The sequence below is a fragment of the Rutidosis leptorrhynchoides genome, chromosome 2 (assembly GCF_046630445.1).
Source record: "Rutidosis leptorrhynchoides isolate AG116_Rl617_1_P2 chromosome 2, CSIRO_AGI_Rlap_v1, whole genome shotgun sequence".
In the NCBI taxonomy this organism is placed as follows: Eukaryota; Viridiplantae; Streptophyta; class Magnoliopsida; order Asterales; family Asteraceae; genus Rutidosis; species Rutidosis leptorrhynchoides.
In genome coordinates, this window is record NC_092334.1 from 608,808,689 (window position 1) to 608,832,219 (window position 23,531).

The window sequence follows — 23,531 nt, forward strand, 5'->3', positions numbered from 1 at the left end:
CTTTTGCCGATTGCAAAGAAACTGAGTCTTGGTAACAGTTACAGTTTGGAATAAAAGCAAAACATTTTCTTGCACTTCTTCTTTAGATGCTTTCATAGTTTCATGTCATTGTGATTCTACATTTGTTTTACACAGAGCTTATAAATGAACAGACTTTTTCGAAGGGTCTATCTGGTTTGCTTAGACCAGTCCGACCCGTTCTTCCTTAAAATCTTCAGTTTTGGTATAAAGGACCCTATATATATGGGACAAATGAGAATAGCCCATACATAATCTAAAGTGGTCATATTTATAGACAATGAAGCAACCAGTGTAAAGGCTAATCAACCTAACAGATCCCTTTTAAGTATCCTCTTGGTTCAGGCTACTATCGAATTAAGCCTACTCATAAGCTGCAAATTGCCTGTGATCAGGTATTGCCTTTTCTAGGAATGCTACTAATATTACAATGCAAAACTGAGCTCTAAAATTCGAATTCGAATACTTATCCTGCTTATTAAGCTTTACATATCTGTTATTATAGTAATGTATTATCAGGTCAAATCCAAATCGAACTACTATTCATATTGCGCATTGCTGTACTAACATCTTCATGAAATATTCTAACTTTCATATCAAGTTATCGTTTTGAGTTAACTGTAACACCATCATACAATTGAACAGAGCTAAATGTTCAAAGTTTGCTTATTTATTCATTATGCATTGTTAATTCACGTGTAATATAATATCTACCAAGCATAACCAACTTTTAACTGTCCTCAAATCAAATACAACAGTAACACTAAAATAGTCAAATTTATATATTTAACAATTCAATTCCCCCAATTCAAATGATCATCTTAATCAAATAAATTCATGATCACAATGTACAATATACACTTACACCATCTGCTATATCCTTCCTATATACCTTTGAAACTCAAACCAACAAAGCTTCATTGTAACAACCAACAATCATTAAACTGTGAATTAACACTTTTACCGAAACTATGAACTTTCATCAAACAAAAATGTGTGCAAAATAATCCCATTCCTCCATTCACTCTACACGTTTTCAACAAATAACACGCCGAAGACTTAATTCGATCTCTTCCTTGAATCAATACACCGAACGCTTTCGTTCCATCATCTCCGTCGCCGGAATCGTCCATATCGATCTTCTCCCGGAGCTCTTCCACCAGTATTATTCCGTCCGGCGACGATGGTGTCCGTTTAACCACATCCGGCCAATCCTCCGCCGTCACCGCAGTCTCTGTTTTTACTACGTCGCCATCGGCGTAAATCTGAACTAACAACGGCGCTTGTTTTACATTCTTAACGATTTCCGTCACCGAATTCCTCATCCATTCGTCGAATTTATCTGTACGATCGAAATCGGAAACAGTTACGGCGGTCAGAGTACCAGTCGCCGCCGTAGAGATTCTAGAAATCGGTGATTTTGGAATTGAGAGAGAATGCAGGCGGTTAGATCCGGAAATTGGACCGGACTGATTGTCGAGAAAACCGGTTGCCGGTTTGTGAAGTAATCGATGTCCGGCTCCGCCGTAACGAACTCCTAAACAGGTCATCTTTAACAACCGTGTATGGCGTGATTGTGGTGGTGGAGATACAATTGACCAATTAAACTTGTGATTTTCGTTTTTATTGTAGAGGAAGAAATTGAGAGGGAATTGAATTGACTGTCGTGGACGAATTATGGCCGTTAGATGGAGATGGTGGATTACTTAAGTTTGGCGCGGGTTTGCGTGTGCCAATTTCAACTACCATGCGCTAACCGCTGTTTTGCTGACATGGTATTTCCTACGTGTAATATGTTGTTTCTTTATATATTTTTTAAGAAGATAATTTTTTTCAAGTGAATTAATTAACCTAAAATACTATTTAGTTCTGACCATTACACTTGTTAAGTTGTTACTTAAGTGAATGAATACATAAACAATGAGGGTTGATACTTTTACTCGTATCATGTTTAGTATGTACAGTATTTAACGCATGATAAGAGTGAATTTATTAAATAAAAACATGAAAAAAATATCTTAATAAAATCTGTGTTAAAATTAAAATAAAGAGAAAATTGCTAAATTCGTCCCTGTGTTTGTTCGTTTTCTTTTTTTAGTCCCTCTCAATGAAACTCATTTTTAGTAGTCCCTAAATGCCATTTTCGTTCCCAATTTAGTCCCTGCTGTTAGTTTATGTAAACGTCCGTTAACCTTGAGATTCATATGCCTCTCTCGTGACCTGCATCGTATCATATTCTCTATTACTGTAAAACCTAGACGTAAAAACTAAAAAGGCTGCAGTTCATCCATCCTAAAAAATTCGTCGGTAGATGTCGTGATCTACAATTCGTCACCTATTGACGGCTATTTAGTTCTACCGTCGTGATCTAGTTACCCAACCGGCGATACTGATAATGCTAAAAACGAACATATATTTCATAGTATTATTCTTCAAGAAAGACAAGCTTTTAGTTGCAATTGTTCTATTTACAAGTGATATTCGTTTAAATAATAAAAGGTGAAGACAAAAGACAGATTCGACGAATTGAAGACGCAAACGACCAAAAAGCTCAAAAATACAAAATACAATCAAAGAGGTTCCAATTATTGATAAGAAACGTCTCGAAATTACAAGAATACAAGATTCAAAACGCAAAGTACAAGATATAAAATAGTACGCAAGGACGTTCGAAAATCCGGAACCGGGACCAGAGTCAACTCTCAACGCTCGACGCAACGGACTAAAAATTACAAGTTAATTATGTATATAAATATAATATAATATATAATTAATTATATTAATTATATATATATTATATTTATAAAATAAATCGTCGGCAAACAAAGAGCCAAATGTGGGTGAGCTGTAAAAACGATCTCCGCGACTCGCGGAGTTTGAAGAAGGAATGGGCCGCGAGTCGCATAGCCCCAAAAACTGAAACTCCCTATAAAACCCAACGAATTCTGATCATTTTTAATCCAATATATATCAATCTCTCTATCTATATACGTAATATTTATATTTATAATTTATATTTTAATTTTAATTTTAATTTTAATCCTAATAATAAGTGTAGTGACCCGAACTTTTCCATGTTTATATATATTAATTGAGATTGATATTTACATGATTAAATGTTTCCAACATGTTAAGCAATCAAACTTGTTAAGACTTGATTAATTGAAATAGGTTTCATATAGACAATTGACCACCCAAGTTGACCGGTGATTCACGAACGTTAAAACTTGTAAAAACTATATGATGACATATATATGGTTATATATATAGTTAACATGATATTATGATAAGTAAACATATCATTAAATATATTAACAATGAACTACATATGTAAAAACAAGACTACTAACTTAATGATTTTGAAACGAGACATATATGTAACGATTATCGTTGTAACGACATTTAATGTATATATATCATATTAAGAGATATTCGTACATCATAATATCATGATAATATAATAATTTAAAATCTCTTTTGATATTATAAACATTGGGTTAACAACATTTAACAAGATCGTTAACCTAAAGGTTTCAAAACAACATTTACATGTAACGACTAACGATGACTTAACGACTCAGTTAAAATGTATATACATGTAGTGTTTTAATATGTATTCATACACTTTTGAAAGACTTCAAGACACTTATCAAAATACTTCTACTTAACAAAAATGCTTACAATTACATCCTCGTTCAGTTTCATCAACAATTCTACTCGTATGCACCCGTATTCGTACTCGTACAATACACAACTTTTAGATGTATGTACTATTGGTATATACACTCCAATGATCAGCTCTTAGCAGCCCATGTGAGTCACCTAACACATGTGGGAACCATCATTTGGCAACTAGCATGAAATATCTCATAAAATTACAAAAATATGAGTAATCATTCATGACTTATTTACATAAAAACAAAATTACATATCCTTTATATCTAATCCATATACCAACGACCAAAAACACCTACAAACACTTTTATTCTTCAATTTTCTTCATCTAATTGATCTCTCTCAAGTTCTATCTTCAAGTTCTAAGTGTTCTTCATAAATTCCAAAAGTTCTAGTTTCATAAAATCAAGAATACTTTCAAGTTTGCTAGCTCACTTCCAATCTTGTAAGGTGATCATCCAACCTCAAGAAATCTTTGTTTCTTACAGTAGGTTATCATTCTAATACAAGGTAATAATCATATTCAAACTTTGGTTCAATTTCTATAACTATAACAATCTTATTTCAAGTGATGATCTTACTTGAACTTGTTTTCGTGTCATGATTTTGCTTCAAGAACTTCGAGCCATCCAAGGATCCATTGAAGCTAGATCCATTTTTCTCTTTTCCAGTAGGTTTATCCAAGGAACTTAAGGTAGTAATGATGTTCATAACATCATTCGATTCATACATATAAAGCTATCTTATTCGAAGGTTTAAACTTGTAATCACTAGAACATAGTTTAGTTAATTCTAAACTTGTTCGCAAACAAAAGTTAATCCTTCTAACTTGACTTTTAAAATCAACTAAACACATGTTCTATATCTATATGATATGCTAACTTAATGATTTAAAACCTGAAAACACGAAAAACACCGTAAAACCGGATTTACGCCGTCGTAGTAACACCACGGGCTGTTTTGGGTTAGTTAATTAAAAACTATGATAAACTTTGATTTAAAAGTTTTTATTCTGAGAAAATGATTTTTATTATGAACATGAAACTATATCCAAAAATTATGGTTAAACTCAAAGTGGAAGTATGTTTTCTAAAATGGTCATCTAGACGTCGTTCTTTCGACTGAAATGACTACCTTTACAAAAACGACTTGTAACTTCTTTTTCCGACTATAAACCTATACTTTTCTGTTTAGATTCATAAAATAGAGTTCAATATGAAACCATAGCAATTTGATTCACTCAAAACGGATTTAAAATGAAGAAGTTATGGGTAAAACAAGATTGGATAATTTTTCTCATTTTAGCTACGTGAAAATTGGTAACAAATCTATTCCAACCATAACTTAATCAACTTGTATTGTATATTATGTAATCTTGAGATACCATAGACACGTATACAATGTTTCGACCTATCATGTCGACACATCTATATATATTTCGGAACAACCATAGACACTCTATATGTGAATGTTGGAGTTAGCTATACAGGGTTGAGGTTGATTCCAAAATATATATAGTTTGAGTTGTGATCAATACTGAGATACGTATACACTGGGTCGTGGATTGATTCAAGATAATATTTATTTATTTCTGTACATCTAACTGTGGACAACTAGTTGTAGGTTACTAACGAGGACAGCTGACTTAATAAACTTAAAACATCAAAATATATTAAAAGTGTTGTAAATATATTTTGAACATACTTTGATATATATGTATATATTGTTATAGGTTCGTGAATCAACCAGTGGCCAAGTCTTACTTTCCGACGAAGTAAAAATCTGTGAAAGTGAGTTATAGTCCCACTTTTAAAATCTAATATTTTTGGGATGAGAATACATGCAGGTTTTATAAATGATTTACAAAATAGACACAAGTACGTGAAACTACATTCTATGGTTGAATTATCGAAATCGAATATGCCCCTTTTTATTAAGTCTGGTAATCTAAGAATTAGGGAACAGACACCCTAATTGACGCGAATCCTAAAGATAGATCTATCGGGCCCAACAAGCCCCATCCAAAGTACCGGATGCTTTAGTACTTCGAAATTTATATCATATCCGAAGAGTGTCCCGGAATGATGGGGATATTCTTATATATGCATCTTGTTAATGTCGGTTACCAGGTGTTCACCATATGAATGATTTTTATCTCTATGTATGGGATGTGTATTGAAATATGAAATCTTGTGGTCTATTATTATGATTTGATATATATAGGTTAAACCTATAACTCACCAACATTTTTGTTGACGTTTTAAGCATGTTTATTCTCAGGTGATTATTAAGAGCTTCCGCTGTCGTATACTTAAATAAGGACGAGATTTGGAGTCCATGCTTGTATGATATTGTGTAAAAACTGCATTCAAGAAACTTTTTGTTGTAACATATTTGTATTGTAAACCATTATGTAATGGTCGTGTGTAAACAGGATATTTTAGATTATCATTATTTGATAATCTACGTAAAGCTTTTTAAACCTTTATTGATGAAATAAAGGTTATGGTTTGTTTTAAAATGAATGCAGTCTTTGAAAAACGTCTCATATAGAGGTCAAAACCTCGCAACGAAATCAATTAATATGGAACGTTTTTAATCAATAAGAACGGGACATTTCAGTTGGTATCCGAGCGTTGGTCTTAGAGAACCAGAAAATTTGCATTAGTGTGTCTTATCGAGTTTGTTAGGATGCATTAGTGAGTCTGGACTTCGACCGTGTTTTCTTTAAAAATGATTGCTTAACATTTTTGTTGGAAACTATATATTTTTAACATATGAATATTATGTGATATATTAATCTCTTAACTTTTTTGATATTATGTGATAGATGTCTACCTCTAGAACAAGTCCCATTGACTCACCTAATAATAATGAAGAGTCAAATGTAAATTGGAATGATTCGTGGACTGATTCACAAGTTCCCGAAGAGGAACCGGAAGAAGAGTCGGAACCGGAAGAAGAATCGGAACCGGAAGAAGAATCGGAACCGGAAGAAGAAATAGAACCGGTGGAGGAAATAATAAAATGGTTAAGTAAAAGAGAATCCTCAACCAACCGACCAAGGTTAATTATGGTCAATGGTGTTTCCGCCAAGGAAGCAAAATATTGGGAGGATTACCAATTCTCCGATGAATCGGATTCCGACGAGAATTCCGATGATGTTATAGAAATTACCCCAACTGAATTTAAAAAGGCAAAAGAAAATAATAAGAGAAAGGGCATAAAAATAGAGAAATCTAATTCCAACCCCGATGAACTTTATATGTATCGTCAACCCCCGAAGTCCTTAAGTTGTAACAATGACCCGGGAACCTCTAAACCACCAGGTTTTTCTAAACCAATGTGGACAACGACGGCTCGTATTAGGGGAACATCATATATCCCTAGAAACTTAGCAAAACGAACCAAAACCGAAGAAGAAGAAACGAGTGAGTCGGAATAAGATAGTTGTATTCCTGTGGTGTAATATATGTAATATAGTGTGCTTATGCTTTATGATATATGTAAAAATTGCTTGTATTAATAAGTATTTTTTTATGAATCTAACTCTTGTCTATTTTACAGTTTAAAAACACAAAATGGATAGACAACCCAATATTTTAAGAGACCTACCCGGAGACATGATTGATGAAATCTTGTCTAGAGTCGGTCAGAATTTCTCGGCACAACTATTTAAGGCGAGATCAGTTTGTAAGACATTCGAAGAACGTTCATAGAATGTCTTGGTTTATAAGAGACTTTCGTTTGAAAGATGGGGGATATCACATTGGGAAACCCATAAGTTACGATGTGTTTACTTTGACGTATATATTGCAGGGAACCCAAATGCTATTTTACGCAACGGGTTAAGAAATTATTTTGACTCAATATATCCGAATATTGGACTTCGTGATTTAGAAAAAGCGGCTAACATGCAACATAAAGAAGCATGTTATGCTTACGGATTAGTAATGTTCGCTTCTCACCAAAGTGAGAACAAGAACATCGGGCTACAACTATTAAACAAAACGTTTCCACAAGTGACGGAGTCGGTAATTGGGGTAAGAAATGAGGTTTTTAGATTGTTACGGGACTGTTGGACATTACGTAACCCTCGTCCCTTTGACGACGTTACAACACGCTGTCTTATCAACGGCCATAACGGTTATGTTCCACAAGACCAAGGATGGGAAGTAGTCCTAGTAAAACCAGAATGCATGACTTGTTTCTGGACGTATGAATTACGTATCTTTATTGCCTTTGCTGAACGACTTGTGTACTAGCTAGAATTATCTTCACAACTATCTTGTATCAAAGTTATTGTGTGCTATATTTCATGCTTTATGTAAAATAAGCGGTATTGTAAGTTTGTAAAATATTGTATAAAAGTTTGAACGCGAAATATTATTACAATCAGTTTTTCATATAGAATTGTAGTAGTTGAATTGTATATTAGCTACTAAGTATGAACTTAACGGGTAGGTACTACCCGAATTTAAACTTATAAAACGCTAATATGAAGAAAAAGCTTTTATAAATGAGTTCATATTATGCTACGAAATACTATTAACTACTCTTAATATTCTGTATGATTAACTTGTTCCATTTGACTATTTTGAAGGAAATGGCACCGACTACTCGACACACCGTGAATATGAATGAAGAGGAATTCCGTACTTTTCTAGCTTCAAACATAGCCGCAGTACAGGCTGCGCTACATACCAACAATAACCTTGGATCTAGCAGTACAGGAAATCGTGTAGGATGCACCTACAAAGAATTCACTGCCTGCAAACCTTTGGAATTTGATGGAACCGAAGGACCGATCGGATTGAAACGGTGGACCGAGAAGGTCGAATCGGTGTTTGCCATAAGTAAGTGTACTGAAGAGGACAAAGTGAAGTACGCTACGCATACCTTCACAGGTTCTGCGTTAACATGGTGGAATACCTATCTAGAGCAAGTGGGACAAGATGATGCTTACGCACTACCGTGGTCAGCATTCAAGCACTTGATGAACGAGAAGTACCGTCCCAGAACCGAGGTCAATAAGCTCAAGACAGAACTTAGAGGATTACGAACCCAAGGATTTGATATTACCACGTACGAAAGACGATTCACAGAATTGTGCCTATTGTGTCCGGGAGCGTTCGAAGATGAGGAAGAGAAGATCGACGCGTTTGTGAAAGGATTACCGGAAAGAATCCAAGAAGATATAAGTTCACACGAGCCCGCCTCCATACAACAGGCATGTAGAATGGCTCACAAACTAGTGAACCAGATTGAAGAAAGAATTAAAGAACAGACTGCTGAAGAGGCCAATGTGAAGCAAGTCAAAAGAAAGTGGGAGGAAAACGGTGATAAGAATCACCAATACAACAACAACAATAATCGCAACAATTATCCCAACAATCGCAACATCAATCGCAACTACAACAAACGGCCCAACAAACGGCCCAACAACAACAACAACAACAACAACAACAGCAACTACAACAATCATCCCAGCAACAATAATAACCGCAACAACAACAACAATCAGAAGCAGCTATGCCAAAGGTGTGAAAAGTATCACTCGGGGTTCTGCACCAAATTTTGCAACAAGTGTAAAAGAAATGGTCATAGCGCGGCGAAGTGTGAGGTCTACGGACCAGGGGTTAATAGAACGAAAGGAACAAATGGTGTCGGAACGAGTAATGGCGGAGCAAGTAGTGTCGGAGCAAGTTATGCCAATGTAGTTTGTTATAAATGTGGAAAACCGGGCCACATTATTAGAAATTGCCCGAACCAGGAGAACACGAATGGACAAGGCCGCGGAAGAGTTTTCAATATTAATGCGGCAGAGGCACAGGAAGACCCGGAGCTTGTTACGGGTACGTTTCTTATTGACAATAAATCTGCTTACGTTTTATTTGATTCGGGTGCGGATAGAAGCTATATGAGTAGAGATTTTTGTGCTAAATTAAGTTGTCCATTAACGCCTTTGGATAGTAAATTTTTACTCGAATTAGCAAATGGTAAATTAATTTCAGCAGATAATATATGTCGGAATCGAGAAATTAAACTGGTTAGCGAAACATTTAAGATTGACTTGATACCAGTAGAGTTAGGGAGTTTTGATGTGATAATCGGTATGGACTGGTTGAAAGAAGTGAAAGCAGAGATTGTTTGTTACAAAAATGCAATTCGCATTATACGAGAAAAAGGAAAACCCTTAATGGTGTACGGAGAAAAGGGCAACACGAAGCTACATCTTATTAGTAATTTGAAGGCACAAAAACTAATAAGAAAAGGTTGCTATGCTGTTCTAGCACACGTCGAGAAAGTACAAACTGAAGAAAAGAGCATCAATGATGTTCCCGTCGCAAAAGAATTTCCCGATGTATTTCCGAAAGAATTACCGGGATTACCCCCACATCGATCCGTTGAATTTCAAATAGATCTTGTACCAGGAGCTGCACCAATAGCTCGTGCTCCTTACAGACTCGCACCCAGCGAGATGAAAGAACTGCAAAGCCAATTACAAGAACTTTTAGAGCATGGTTTCATTCGACCAAGCACATCACCGTGGGGAGCTCCTGTTTTGTTTGTCAAGAAGAAAGATGGTACATTCAGGTTGTGTATCGACTACCGAGAGTTGAACAAACTTACCATCAAGAACCGCTACCCACTACCGAGAATCGAAGACTTATTTGATCAACTACAAGGCTCGTCTGTTTATTCAAAGATTGACTTACGTTCCGGGTATCATCAAATGCGGGTGAAAGAAGATGATATTCCAAAGAATGCTTTCAGAACACGTTACGGTCATTACGAGTTTATGGTCATGCCGTTTGGTTTAACTAATGCACCAGCTGTGTTCATGGACCTTATGAACCGAGTGTGTGGACCATACCTTGACAAGTTTGTCATTGTTTTCATTGATGACATACTTATTTACTCAAAGAATGACCAAGAACACGGTGAACATTTGAGAAAGGTGTTAGAAGTATTGAGGAAGAAAGAATTGTACGCTAAGTTTTCAAAGTGTGCATTTTGGTTGGAAGAAGTTCAATTCCTCGGTCACATAGTGAACAAAGAAGGTATTAAGGTGGATCCGGCAAAGATAGAAACTGTTGAAAAGTGGGAAACCCCGAAAACTCCGAAACACATACGCCAATTTTTAGGACTAGCTGGTTACTACAGAAGGTTCATCCAAGACTTTTCCAGAATAGCAAAACCCTTGACTGTATTAACGCATAAAGGGAAGAAATTTGAATGGAATGATGAACAAGAGAAAGCGTTTCAGTTATTGAAGAAAAAGCTAACTACGGCACCTATATTGTCATTGCCTGAAGGGAATGATGATTTTGTGATTTATTGTGATGCATCAAAGCAAGGTCTCGGTTGTGTATTAATGCAACGAACGAAGGTGATTGCTTATGCGTCTAGACAATTGAAGATTCACGAACAAAATTATACGACGCATGATTTGGAATTAGGCGCGGTTGTTTTTGCATTAAAGACTTGGAGGCACTACTTATATGGGGTCAAAAGTATTATATATACCGACCACAAAAGTCTTCAACACATATTTAATCAGAAACAACTGAATATGAGGCAACGTAGGTGGATTGAATTATTGAATGATTACGACTTTGAGATTCGTTACCACCCGGGGAAGGCAAATGTGGTAGCCGATGCCTTGAGCAGGAAGGACAGAGAACCCATTCGAGTAAAATCTATGAATATAATGATTCATAATAACCTTACTACTCAAATAAAGGAGGCGCAACAAGGAGTTTTAAAAAAGGGAAATTTAAAGGATGAAATACCCAAAGGATCGGAGAAGCATCTTAATATTCGGGAAGACGGAACCCGGTATAGGGCTGAAAGGATTTGGGTACCAAAATTTGGAGATATGAGAGAAATGGTACTTAGAGAAGCTCATAAAACCAGATACTCAATACATCCTGGAACGGGGAAGATGTACAAGGATCTCAAGAAACATTTTTGGTGGCCGGGTATGAAAGCCGATGTTGCTAAATACGTAGGAGAATGTTTGACGTGTTCTAAGGTCAAAGCTGAGCATCAGAAACCATCAGGTCTACTTCAACAACCCGAAATCCCGGAATGGAAATGGGAAAACATTACCATGGATTTCATCACTAAATTGCCAAGGACTGCAAGTGGTTTTGATACTATTTGGGTAATAGTTGATCGTCTCACCAAATCAGCACACTTCCTGACAATAAGAGAAGATGACAAGATGGAGAAGTTAGCACGACTGTATTTGAAGGAAGTCGTCTCCAGACATGGAATACCAATCTCTATTATCTCTGATAGGGATGGCAGATTTATTTCAAGATTCTGGTAGACGTTACAACAAGCATTAGGAACTCGTCTAGACATGAGTACTGCCTATCATCCACAAACTGATGGGCAGAGCGAAAGGACAATACAAACGCTTGAAGACATGCTACGAGCATGTGTTATTGATTTCGGAAACAGTTGGGATCGACATCTACCATTAGCAGAATTTTCCTACAACAACAGCTACCATTCAAGCATTGAGATGGCGCCGTTTGAAGCACTTTATGGTAGAAAGTGCAGGTCTCCGATTTGTTGGAATGAAGTAGGGGATAGACAGATTACGGGTCCAGAGATTATACAAGAAACTACCGAGAAGATCATCCAAATTCAACAACGGTTGAAAACCGCCCAAAGTCGACAAAAGAGCTACGCTGACATTAAAAGAAAAGATATAGAATTTGAAATTGGAGAGATGGTCATGCTTAAAGTTGCACCTTGGAAAGGCGTTGTTCGATTTGGTAAACGAGGGAAATTAAATCCAAGGTATATTGGACCATTCAAGATTATTGATCGTGTCGGACCAGTAGCTTACCGACTTGAGTTACCTCAACAACTCGCGGCTGTACATAACACTTTCCACGTCTCGAATTTGAAGAAATGTTTTGCTAAATAAGATCTCACTATTCCGTTAGATGAAATCCAAATCAACGAAAAACTTCAATTCATCGAAGAACCCGTCGAAATAATGGATCGTGAGGTTAAAAGACTTAAGCAAAACAAGATACCAATTGTTAAGGTTCGATGGAATGCTCGTAGAGGACCCGAGTTCACCTGGAAGCGTGAAGATCAGATGAAGAAGAAATACCCGCATCTATTTCCAGAAGATTCGTCAACACCTTCAACAGCTTAAAATTTCGGGACGAAATTTATTTAACGGGTAGGTACTGTAGTGACCCGAACTTTTCCATGTTTATATATATTAATTGAGATTGATATTTACATGATTAAATGTTTCCAACATGTTAAGCAATCAAACTTGTTAAGACTTGATTAATTGAAATAGGTTTCATATAGACAATTGACCACCCAAGTTGACCGGTGATTCACGAACGTTAAAACTTGTAAAAACTATATGATGACATATATATGGTTATATATATAGTTAACATGATATTATGATAAGTAAACATATCATTAAATATATTAACAATGAACTACATATGTAAAAACAAGACTACTAACTTAATGATTTTGAAACGAGACATATATGTAACGATTATCGTTGTAACGACATTTAATGTATATATATCATATTAAGAGATATTCGTACATCATAATATCATGATAATATAATAATTTAAAATCTCTTTTGATATTATAAACATTGGGTTAACAACATTTAACAAGATCGTTAACCTAAAGGTTTCAAAACAACATTTACATGTAACGACTAACGATGACTTAACGACTCAGTTAAAATGTATATACATGTAGTGTTTTAATATGTATTCATACACTTTTGAAAGACTTCAAGACACTTATCAAAATACTTCTACTTAACAAAAATGCTTACAATTACATCATCGTTCAGTTTCATCAACAATTCTACTCGTATGCACCCGTATTCGTACTCGTACAATACACAGCTTTTAGATGTATGTACTATTGGTATATACACTCCAATGATCAGCTCTTAGCAGCCCATGTGAGTCACCTAACACATGTGGGAACCATCATTTGGCAACTAGCATGAAATATCTCATAAAATTACAAAAATATGAGTAATCATTCATGACTTATTTACATGAAAACAAAATTACATATCCTTTATATCTAATCCATATACCAACGACCAAAAACACCTACAAACACTTTCATTCTTCAATTTTCTTCATCTAATTGATCTCTCTCAAGTTCTATCTTCAAGTTCTAAGTGTTCTTCATAAATTCCAAAAGTTCTAGTTTCATAAAATCAAGAATACTTTCAAGTTTGCTAGCTCACTTCCAATCTTGTAAGGTGATCATCCAACCTCAAGAAATCTTTGTTTCTTACAGTAGGTTATCATTCTAATACAAGGTAATAATCATATTCAAACTTTGGTTCAATTTCTATAACTATAACAATCTTATTTCAAGTGATGATCTTACTTGAACTTGTTTTCGTGTCATGATTTTGCTTCAAGAACTTCGAGCCATCCAAGGATCCATTGAAGCTAGATCCATTTTTCTCTTTTCCAGTAGGTTTATCCAAGGAACTTAAGGTAGTAATGATGTTCATAACATCATTCGATTCATACATATAAAGCTATCTTATTCGAAGGTTTAAACTTGTAATCACTAGAACATAGTTTAGTTAATTCTAAACTTGTTCGCAAACAAAAGTTAATCCTTCTAACTTGACTTTTAAAATCAACTAAACACATGTTCTATATCTATATGATATGCTAACTTAATGATTTAAAACCTGGAAACACGAAAAACACCGTAAAACCGGATTTACGCCGTCGTAGTAACACCGCGGGCTGTTTTGGGTTAGTTAATTAAAAACTATGATAAACTTTGATTTAAAAGTTTTTATTCTGAGAAAATGATTTTTATTATGAACATGAAACTATATCCAAAAATTATGGTTAAACTCAAAGTGGAAGTATGTTTTCTAAAATGGTCATCTAGACGTCGTTCTTTCGACTGAAATGACTACCTTTACAAAAACGAATTGTAACTTCTTTTTCTGACTATAAACCTATACTTTTCTGTTTAGATTCATAAAATAGAGTTCAATATGAAACCATCGCAATTTGATTCACTCAAAACGGATTTAAAATGAAGAAGTTATGGGTAAAACAAGATTGGATAATTTTTCTCATTTTAGCTACGTGAAAATTGGTAACAAATCTATTCCAACCATAACTTAATCAACTTGTATTGTATATTATGTAATCTTGAGATACCATAGACACGTATACAATGTTTCGACCTATCATGTCGACACATCTATATATATTTCGGAACAACCATAGACACTCTATATGTGAATGTTGGAGTTAGCTATACAGGGTTGAGGTTGATTCCAAAATATATATAGTTTGAGTTGTGATCAATACTGAGATACGTATACACTGGGTCGTGGATTGATTCAAGATAATATTTATTTATTTCTGTACATCTAACTGTGGACAACTAGTTGTAGGTTACTAACGAGGACAGCTGACTTAATAAACTTAAAACATCAAAATATATTAAAAGTGTTGTAAATATATTTTGAACATACTTTGATATATATGTATATATTGTTATAGGTTCGTGAATCAACCAGTGGCCAAGTCTTACTTCCCGACGAAGTAAAAATCTGTGAAAGTGAGTTATAGTCCCACTTTTAAAATCTAATATTTTTGGGATGAGAATACATGCAGGTTTTATAAATGATTTACAAAATAGACACAAGTACGTGAAACTACATTCTATGATTGAATTATCGAAATCGAATATGCCCCTTTTTATTAAGTCTGGTAATCTAAGAATTAGGGAACAGACACCCTAATTGACGCGAATCCTAAAGATAGATCTATCGGGCCCAACAAGCCCCATCCAAAGTACCGGATGCTTTAGTACTTCGAAATTTATATCATATCCGAAGGGTGTCCCGGAATGATGGGGATATTCTTATATATGCATCTTGTTAATGTCGGTTACCAGGTGTTCACCATATGAATGATTTTTATCTCTATGTATGGGATGTGTATTGAAATATGAAATCTTGTGGTCTATTATTATGATTTGATATATATAGGTTAAACCTATAACTCACCAACATTTTTGTTGACGTTTTAAGCATGTTTATTCTCAGGTGATTATTAAGAGCTTCCGCTGTCGCATACTTAAATAAGGACGAGATTTGGAGTCCATGCTTGTATGATATTGTGTAAAAACTGCATTCAAGAAACTTTTTGTTGTAACATATTTGTATTGTAAACCATTATGTAATGGTCGTGTGTAAACAGGATATTTTAGATTATCATTATTTGATAATCTACGTAAAGCTTTTTAAACCTTTATTGATGAAATAAAGGTTATGGTTTGTTTTAAAATGAATGCAGTCTTTGAAAAACGTCTCATATAGAGGTCAAAACCTCGCAACGAAATCAATTAATATGGAACGTTTTTAATCAATAAGAACGGGACATTTCAATAAGGGTATGTTAGCGAATGTTGTAATGGTGTAAGTCGAAATTCTGTCCGTGTAACACTACGCTACTTTTAATCATTGTAAGTTATGTTCAACATTTTTAATTTAATGTCTCGTAGCTAAGTTATTATTATGCTTATTTAATCCGAAGTAATCATGATGTTGGGCTAATTACTAAAATTGGGTAATTGGGCTTTGTACCATAATTGGGGTTTGGATAAAAGAACGACACTTGTGGAAATTAGACTATGGGCAATTAATGGGTTTTATATTAACTAAACAATACCTTGTTAATTTAATATACAAACTTATAATTCGACGTATTTATATATAACCACATACGCTTGACTGGGTACGGTGGGCGGGATATCTATAAATACCAATAATTATTCATTTTACCGGACACGGAACTGGATTAATAGTTAATAGACTTGTTGAAACAGGGGTGAATTACATAAAAGGGTAATTGGTGTAATTGTTAACAAAGTAGTAAAACCTTGGTTTACACGCAGTCGATAACCTAGTGTATTCATTAAACAAAGTATTAAAACCTTGTTACAATTCGAATCCCCAATTAGTTGGAATATTTGACTTCGGGAATAAGAATAATTTGACGAAGGCTTTCGCTCTTTATATTTATGACTGATGGACTATTATGGACAAATCCGTATGGACATATTAAATAATCCAGGACAAAGGACAATTAACCCATGGGCATAAAACTAAAATCAACACGTCAAACATCATGATTACGGAAGTTTAAATAAGCATAATTCTTTTATTTCATATTTAATTTCCTTTATTTTATATTTAATTGCAATTCTAATTATCGCACTTTTATTGTTATTGTATTTAATTGCACTTTTTAATTATCGCAAGTTTATTTTATCGCACTTTTATTATTCGCAATTTCATTATCGTTATTTACTTTACGCTTTAAATTAAGTCTTTTATTTATTTAACATTTTACATTTGGTGTTAACTGCGACTAAAGTTTTAAAATCGACAAACCGGTCATTAAACGGTAAAAAAACCCCCCTTTATAATAATAATATTACTTATATATATATTTGTATTTTTATAAAAGTAAACTAATATAGCGTTAAACTTTGTTTAAAGATTTCCCCTGTGGAATGAACCGGACTTACTAAAAACTACACTACTTTACGATTAGGTACACTGCCTATAAGTGTTGTAGCAAGGTTTAAGTATATCCATTCAATAAAAAAAAAATATCTTGTGTAAAATTGTATCGTATTTAATAGTATTTTCTTGTAAAATATAAAGCTATTTTATATACACCTCGCATAACATCAAGTTATTTTTGGCGCCGCTGCCGGGGAAATTAAACGCCGAAAACGCAACGCTAAATATTAAAAAAAAGATTTTTATTTTTAGTTTACTTTTATAAAAATACGTTTTAAATATTCGAAAACATAGAAAATAAAAATAAAAATATAAATATTTTTAAGAGTTTGTTAAATATTTAAGTTTTATAAAGTTTCTTTATTTTTATTTTATAAAAACATAAGTTTTATTTAAATATTTTGTTTTTATTTAAAACATAAAATCAAAAACCGAAAAAAAAAACATTTATAAATCTAGTTTTAAGCGTTTTATTTATAAAACTATAAAATATTTCTATTTTTATTTTAGGTTTTAAAATATAAGTTTTATTAAATTTATATAAATATATTTTATTTAAAACAGAAAAAATAAATAAATAAAATATAAATAAAACTGACCTGTTGAATTTTGACCTGCATCTCGTCTGAGCCTGAACCCTCCGCGACTCGCGGAGTTATTGAACCAGACCAACCGCGACTCACGGAGCCGTCTGACACGGGCACACAGCAACCCTAATTTGGCATTTATTACGGAGTTTTAATTATTATTATTAATTAATTAGTATTTAGGGTTAATTAATTTATTATTTAGTTTAAGATTTAATTAATTTGTAATAATTATTTTTAATTAGTTTTATTTATATATATAAAAGTAATAGTTTTATAAAATAAATAATATAAAAATAATATTTTTATAAAAATTGTACTTTTTACAACTTTTAGTATATTTTTATATTTTGCCTTTTTAATTGTTTTAGCGTAATATTTGTATTTTTCGCTAGTTTTTAGATTTAAACTTAGTTTTTGCCATAGTTATTTTTATTTATAGATTTTTAGGCTTTGCCGTAAAATCCCTTAAGTGCTTTTTCTTTAGACTAAGATTTAGGTGCTTTAGAATTTTGCGACGCCTTTTTAAGTTTTAGTTTCTTTTTAAGTTATTGCCATTTGAGATATAGTTTTTCTTGTAAGCTTTAATATTTTTAGACACCTTTTACCTATGTATCAATTATCATTCCAATTAGTAATCTCAATTTGCGATTATAATTTTAAGTTAGTGATAGTAATAAGGTTGGGTTAGTCGAGTGTTTTTAAGTTCTATAAGTTACTCTTTTTCTTTCTTATTTTTATTTTTCGATCTTTTTCCGACGCTACTCTTTTTCTTTCTTATTTCTCGCTATTCTAGTTTTAGGACATAGATTTTTTTTATTATTCTACTTCTTATCTAAATTTCTTAAAATTACGAAAATTTATTTTAAGTGGTTAAATTGATAGACATCAAAATTTTCTGGTTCGTAGCAATAGTTGGATTTGTACGTGGACCGGGTTATTGGAGCCAAACAGTCCTCAATTATATTGAGACCAAACGAATCCTGCCCCTCTGCTGCATCTTTTGGCTATTCGAAACGTGGGCAAAATCAGAAAAGTCTATTGATTGGATAACTTATATAATTTTTCTTTCCTTTTAAAAACTAATAGGATATTCAGTGAATGCACCGAGCAAGACGTTCACCACCTTTTGTACGTTCACCACCTGTAACTAGATCAAGACATTTAGCAAATATTACCGCCGTTGATTTTTCTTTAGAATCGTCATCCAGTCGACCAAGTACTCCAATTCAAATTTCCGATAATCCATTTTTTGAACTCGACCTCACAATTGAGAATCCGGAGAATATTCAGGGACGATTCATAGATCCTGAACCATTAAATTTTCCTCCGGAACCACCAATCATTCAAACAGAGATTGTTGAGGAACGAACCATTAAATCAGAATCCTCTATTGATTCCGATTCAACAAATTCAATTATGGAGAATCTAGAACCTTTAAGTATGGAAGACCGAATGAGAGCTAAACGTACTGGCCAAGGTCACGCAATTACTCATCTAGACATTAATGCGCCAGATTATGAAATCAAAGGACAAATTCTACATATGGTGACTAATCAATGCCAATTTAGTGGTGCGCCAAAGGAAGATCTAAATGAACATCTTCGTACCTTTAATAGGATCTGCACTCTATTTAAAATAAGAGAAGTTGAGGATGAACAGATATATCTCATGTTATTTCCCTGGACTTTAAAGGAAGAAGCCAAAGATTGGTTGGAATCGTTACCTGAAGGGGCGATTGATACATGGGACGTTTTAGTTGAAAAATTTCTTAAACAATTCTTTCCGGCATCTAAAGCCGTAAGACTTCAAGGAGAAATTGTTACGTTCACACAGAAGCCAAATGAAACTCTATATGAGGCGTGGACAAGATTTGGAAAGTTATTAAGAGGATGTCCGCAACATGGTTTAGACACCTGTTAAATAGTACAAATATTCTACCAAGGATGCGACATCACTACAAGAAAAGACATAGATATAGCAGCTGGTGGTTCCATTATGAAGAAAACCGAAACTGATGCTTATAAAATTATTGATAACACTGCTTCCCACTCACATGAGTGGCACCAAGAAAAAGATATCGTTAGATCATCTAAAGCAGCTAGAGCCGATTCTAGCCATGACTTAGATTCCATTTCCGCAAAGATAGATGTTGTGGAGAGACGAATGGAAAAGATGACTAAGGATATTCACTCAATACGAATTAGTTGTGAGCAGTGTGGAGGACCACATTTAACAAAAGATTGTCTCTGTATTGAATTAAGAATGGAACAAAGAGAGAATATTTCATACATAAACCAAAGGCCTGGAAATAATTATCAGAATAATTATCAACCGCCAAGACCGATCTACAATCAAAATCAGAACTATAACCGAAATATTCCATACAACAACCAACAAGGTCCTAGCAATCAACAAGTATCCAACAATAATTACAATCAGCAAAGACCTAATTTTCAAAACAAACCACAACAACCCGATGATAAAAAGCCGAATTTAGAAGATATGATGACAAAGCTAGTTGAAACTCAAACGCAGTTTTTCACATCTCAAAAACAAACCAATGAACAAAATGCTCAAGCATTTAGAAATCAACAAGCTTCTATTCAAAATCTGGAACAAGAAGTAAGTAACCTAGCAAGGTTAATAGGTGAAAGAAAACCGGAAAGTTTACCTAGTGATACAAATGCAAACCCCCAGAATGAAACAGCTAAAGACATTATCACAAGAAGTGGTACAACACTTAAACCACCTGAAATACCTGTAACTTCTGATGAAGCTATTCCTACTCCACAAGAACCACAACCTGAACAAGATAAGGAAAAAGAACCGGTAGTTGAAAAGGTTAATGAAGATAACACAGTTAAGGCTAAACCTTATGTTAAACCATACCAACCACCACTTCCTTATCCGAGTAAAATGAAGAAAGAGAAACTTGAAGCCGAGCAATCCAAATTCTTGGATATGTTTAAATAGATAAATGTAAATCTTCCTTTCATTGATGTAATTTCAGGAATGCCTAGATATGCTAAATTCTTGAAAGATCTAATCTCAAATAGAAAGAAAATGGAAGAACTCTCGGCCGTTACTATGAATGCTAATTGTTCAGCAGTGCTGTTGAATAAGATACCAGAAAAACTATCTGATCCAGGAAGTTTCACAATTTCATGTTTTCTGGGTAGTCTTAGTTCAATAGAAGCATTGGCAGACTTAGGTGCTAGTATAAATTTAATGCCGTATTCACTATACGCTAAACTAGACCTTGGAGAATTGAAACCAACAAGAATAAGCATACAACTAGCCGATAGATCAATAAAATATCCTAGAGGGATAATGGAGAATATGCTAGTTAAAGTTGGTACTTTAGTATTTCCAGTAGATTTTGTTGTTCTGGACATGGAAGAAGATTCTCAAGTTCCTCTCATATTAGGAAGACCATTCTTAAACACGGCTAAAGCAATGATAGACGTGTTCGGTAAGAAATTGACCCTAAGTATAGAGGATGAGAGTGTTACCTTTTCAGTTGATAGAGCAATGCAACAACCACAATCTGCAGATGATACATGTTATTATATTCAAACTATAGATGCACATGCAGAATTATTAGAAGAATTTTCAGAATTACAAGGAACAGGAGAATGTTCTTTAGGAGAAGGAACTGAACCAATTGATGAAGTTGAAATGTTAGCTACACTTATAGCTAATGGATATGAACCAACAATAGAAGAAATTCAAATGCTAAAAGAAGAAGACAGATATCGATACAAATCATCGATAGAAGAACCTCCGAAATTAGAGTTAAAGCCACTTCCAAACCATTTGGAATACGCTTATTTACATGGTGAATCTGAATTACCTGTAATAATATCATCTTCTCTTACTGAAAATGAGAAATCACAACTCATTTCTATGTTGAAAGCTCATAAACCAGCCATTGCATGGAAGATTCATGATATTAAAGGAATAAGTCCTTCGTATTGCACACATAAAATCTTTATGGAAGAAGGTCATAAAACGTATGTGCAACGCTAACGAAGACTAAATCCTAATATGCAAGATGTAGTTAAGAAAGAAATTATTAAACTGTTAGATGCAGGTTTGATATATCCAATTTCTGATAGTCCATGGGTAAGCCCAGTTCAATGCGTGCCTAAGAAGGGTGGCATGACTGTCATTACAAATGAGAAAAATGAGCTTATTCCTACTAGGACTGTAACAGGATGGCGTGTGTGTATTGATTATAGAAAATTAAATGACGCCACCAGAAAAGATCACTTTCCCTTACCTTTTATTGATCAAATGTTGGAAAGATTAGCCGGAAATAGTTACTATTGTTTTCTAGATGGATTTTCCGGATATTTTCAAATTCCAATAGCACCCGAGGATCAAGAAAAAACCACATTCACGTGCCCTTATGGTACCTTTGCTTACAAACGCATGCCATTTGGACTTTGCAACGCCCCTGCAACCTTTCAAAGGTGCATGATGGCGATTTTTCACGACATGATAGAAGAATGCATGGAAGTTTTCATGGATGACTTTTCAGTCTTCTGTGATACATTTGAAACATGTCTAGCTAATCTTGAACGAATGCTTATTAGATGCGAACAATCAAATCTAGTTCTTAATTGGGAGAAATGCCATTTTATGGTTAAAGAAGGCATCGTTCTTGGACATAAAATTTCAAAAGAAGGAATTGAAGTGGATAGAGCTAAAGTAGATATAATTGCTAAACTTCCACATCCCACCAATGTTAGAGGAGTTAGGAGTTTTCTAGGGCATGCCGGTTTTTACCGACGTTTCATAAAAGATTTTTCTAAAATTGCCACTCCTATGAATAAACTCCTAGAAAAGGATGCTCCATTCATCTTTTCAGATGAATGGATCAAATCTTTTAATATTCTTAAAGAGAAACTCACTAATGCGCCGATCATGATAACACCAAATTGGAATCTACCGTTTGAATTAATGTGCGATGCAAGTGATTTTGCAATGGGAGCCGTTTTAGGACAAAGGATTGAAAAACGATTTCAACCTATATATTATGCTAGTAAGACGTTACAAGGAGCACAAACAAATTACACAACTACTGAAAAAGAACTCCTTGCTATTGTCTTTGCTTTTGATAAATTTCGATCATATCTCGTTCTAGCTAAAACGGTGGTCTATACCGACCATTCTGCTCTTAGATACCTATTTTTGAAACAAGATGCCAAACCAAGATTAATCCGTTGGATCTTACTCTTACAAGAGTTTGATATTGAAATCCGAGATAAAAGAGGAGCAGAAAATCTCGCCGCTGATCATCTTTCTCGTCTTGAAAATCCTGAATTAGAAGTTCTAAATGAATCGGCCATACAAGACAACTTTTCTGATGAATATCTATTGAAGATAGATTATAATGAAATTCCATGGTTTGCAGACTATGCAAACTACTTAGTTTGTGGATTCCTTGAAAAAGGATTATCGTACCAAAAACGAAAGAAATTCTTCAGTGATATAAAACACTATTTTTGGGAAGATCCACATCTGTTTAAAAGTTGTCCCGATGGAATAATACGCCGATGTGTATTCAGAGATGAAGCTAGTAAAATTTTAAACCATTGTCACACATGACCAACAGGAGGGCATTATGGGCCTCAACT

General features: G+C 34.1%; 1 protein-coding gene across 1 annotated transcript; it reads right to left on the reverse strand.

The window, feature by feature from the left end:
• Positions 1-743: 743 nt before the first annotated feature.
• Positions 744-1,597, reverse strand: LOC139893459 (uncharacterized). Its single transcript, XM_071876621.1, has one exon. It carries the CDS (start codon positions 1,566-1,568, stop codon positions 936-938), a length of 633 nt encoding a protein of 210 aa, XP_071732722.1. The 5' UTR covers positions 1,569-1,597; the 3' UTR covers positions 744-935.
• Between the last annotated feature and the right edge of the window lie 21,934 nt (positions 1,598-23,531).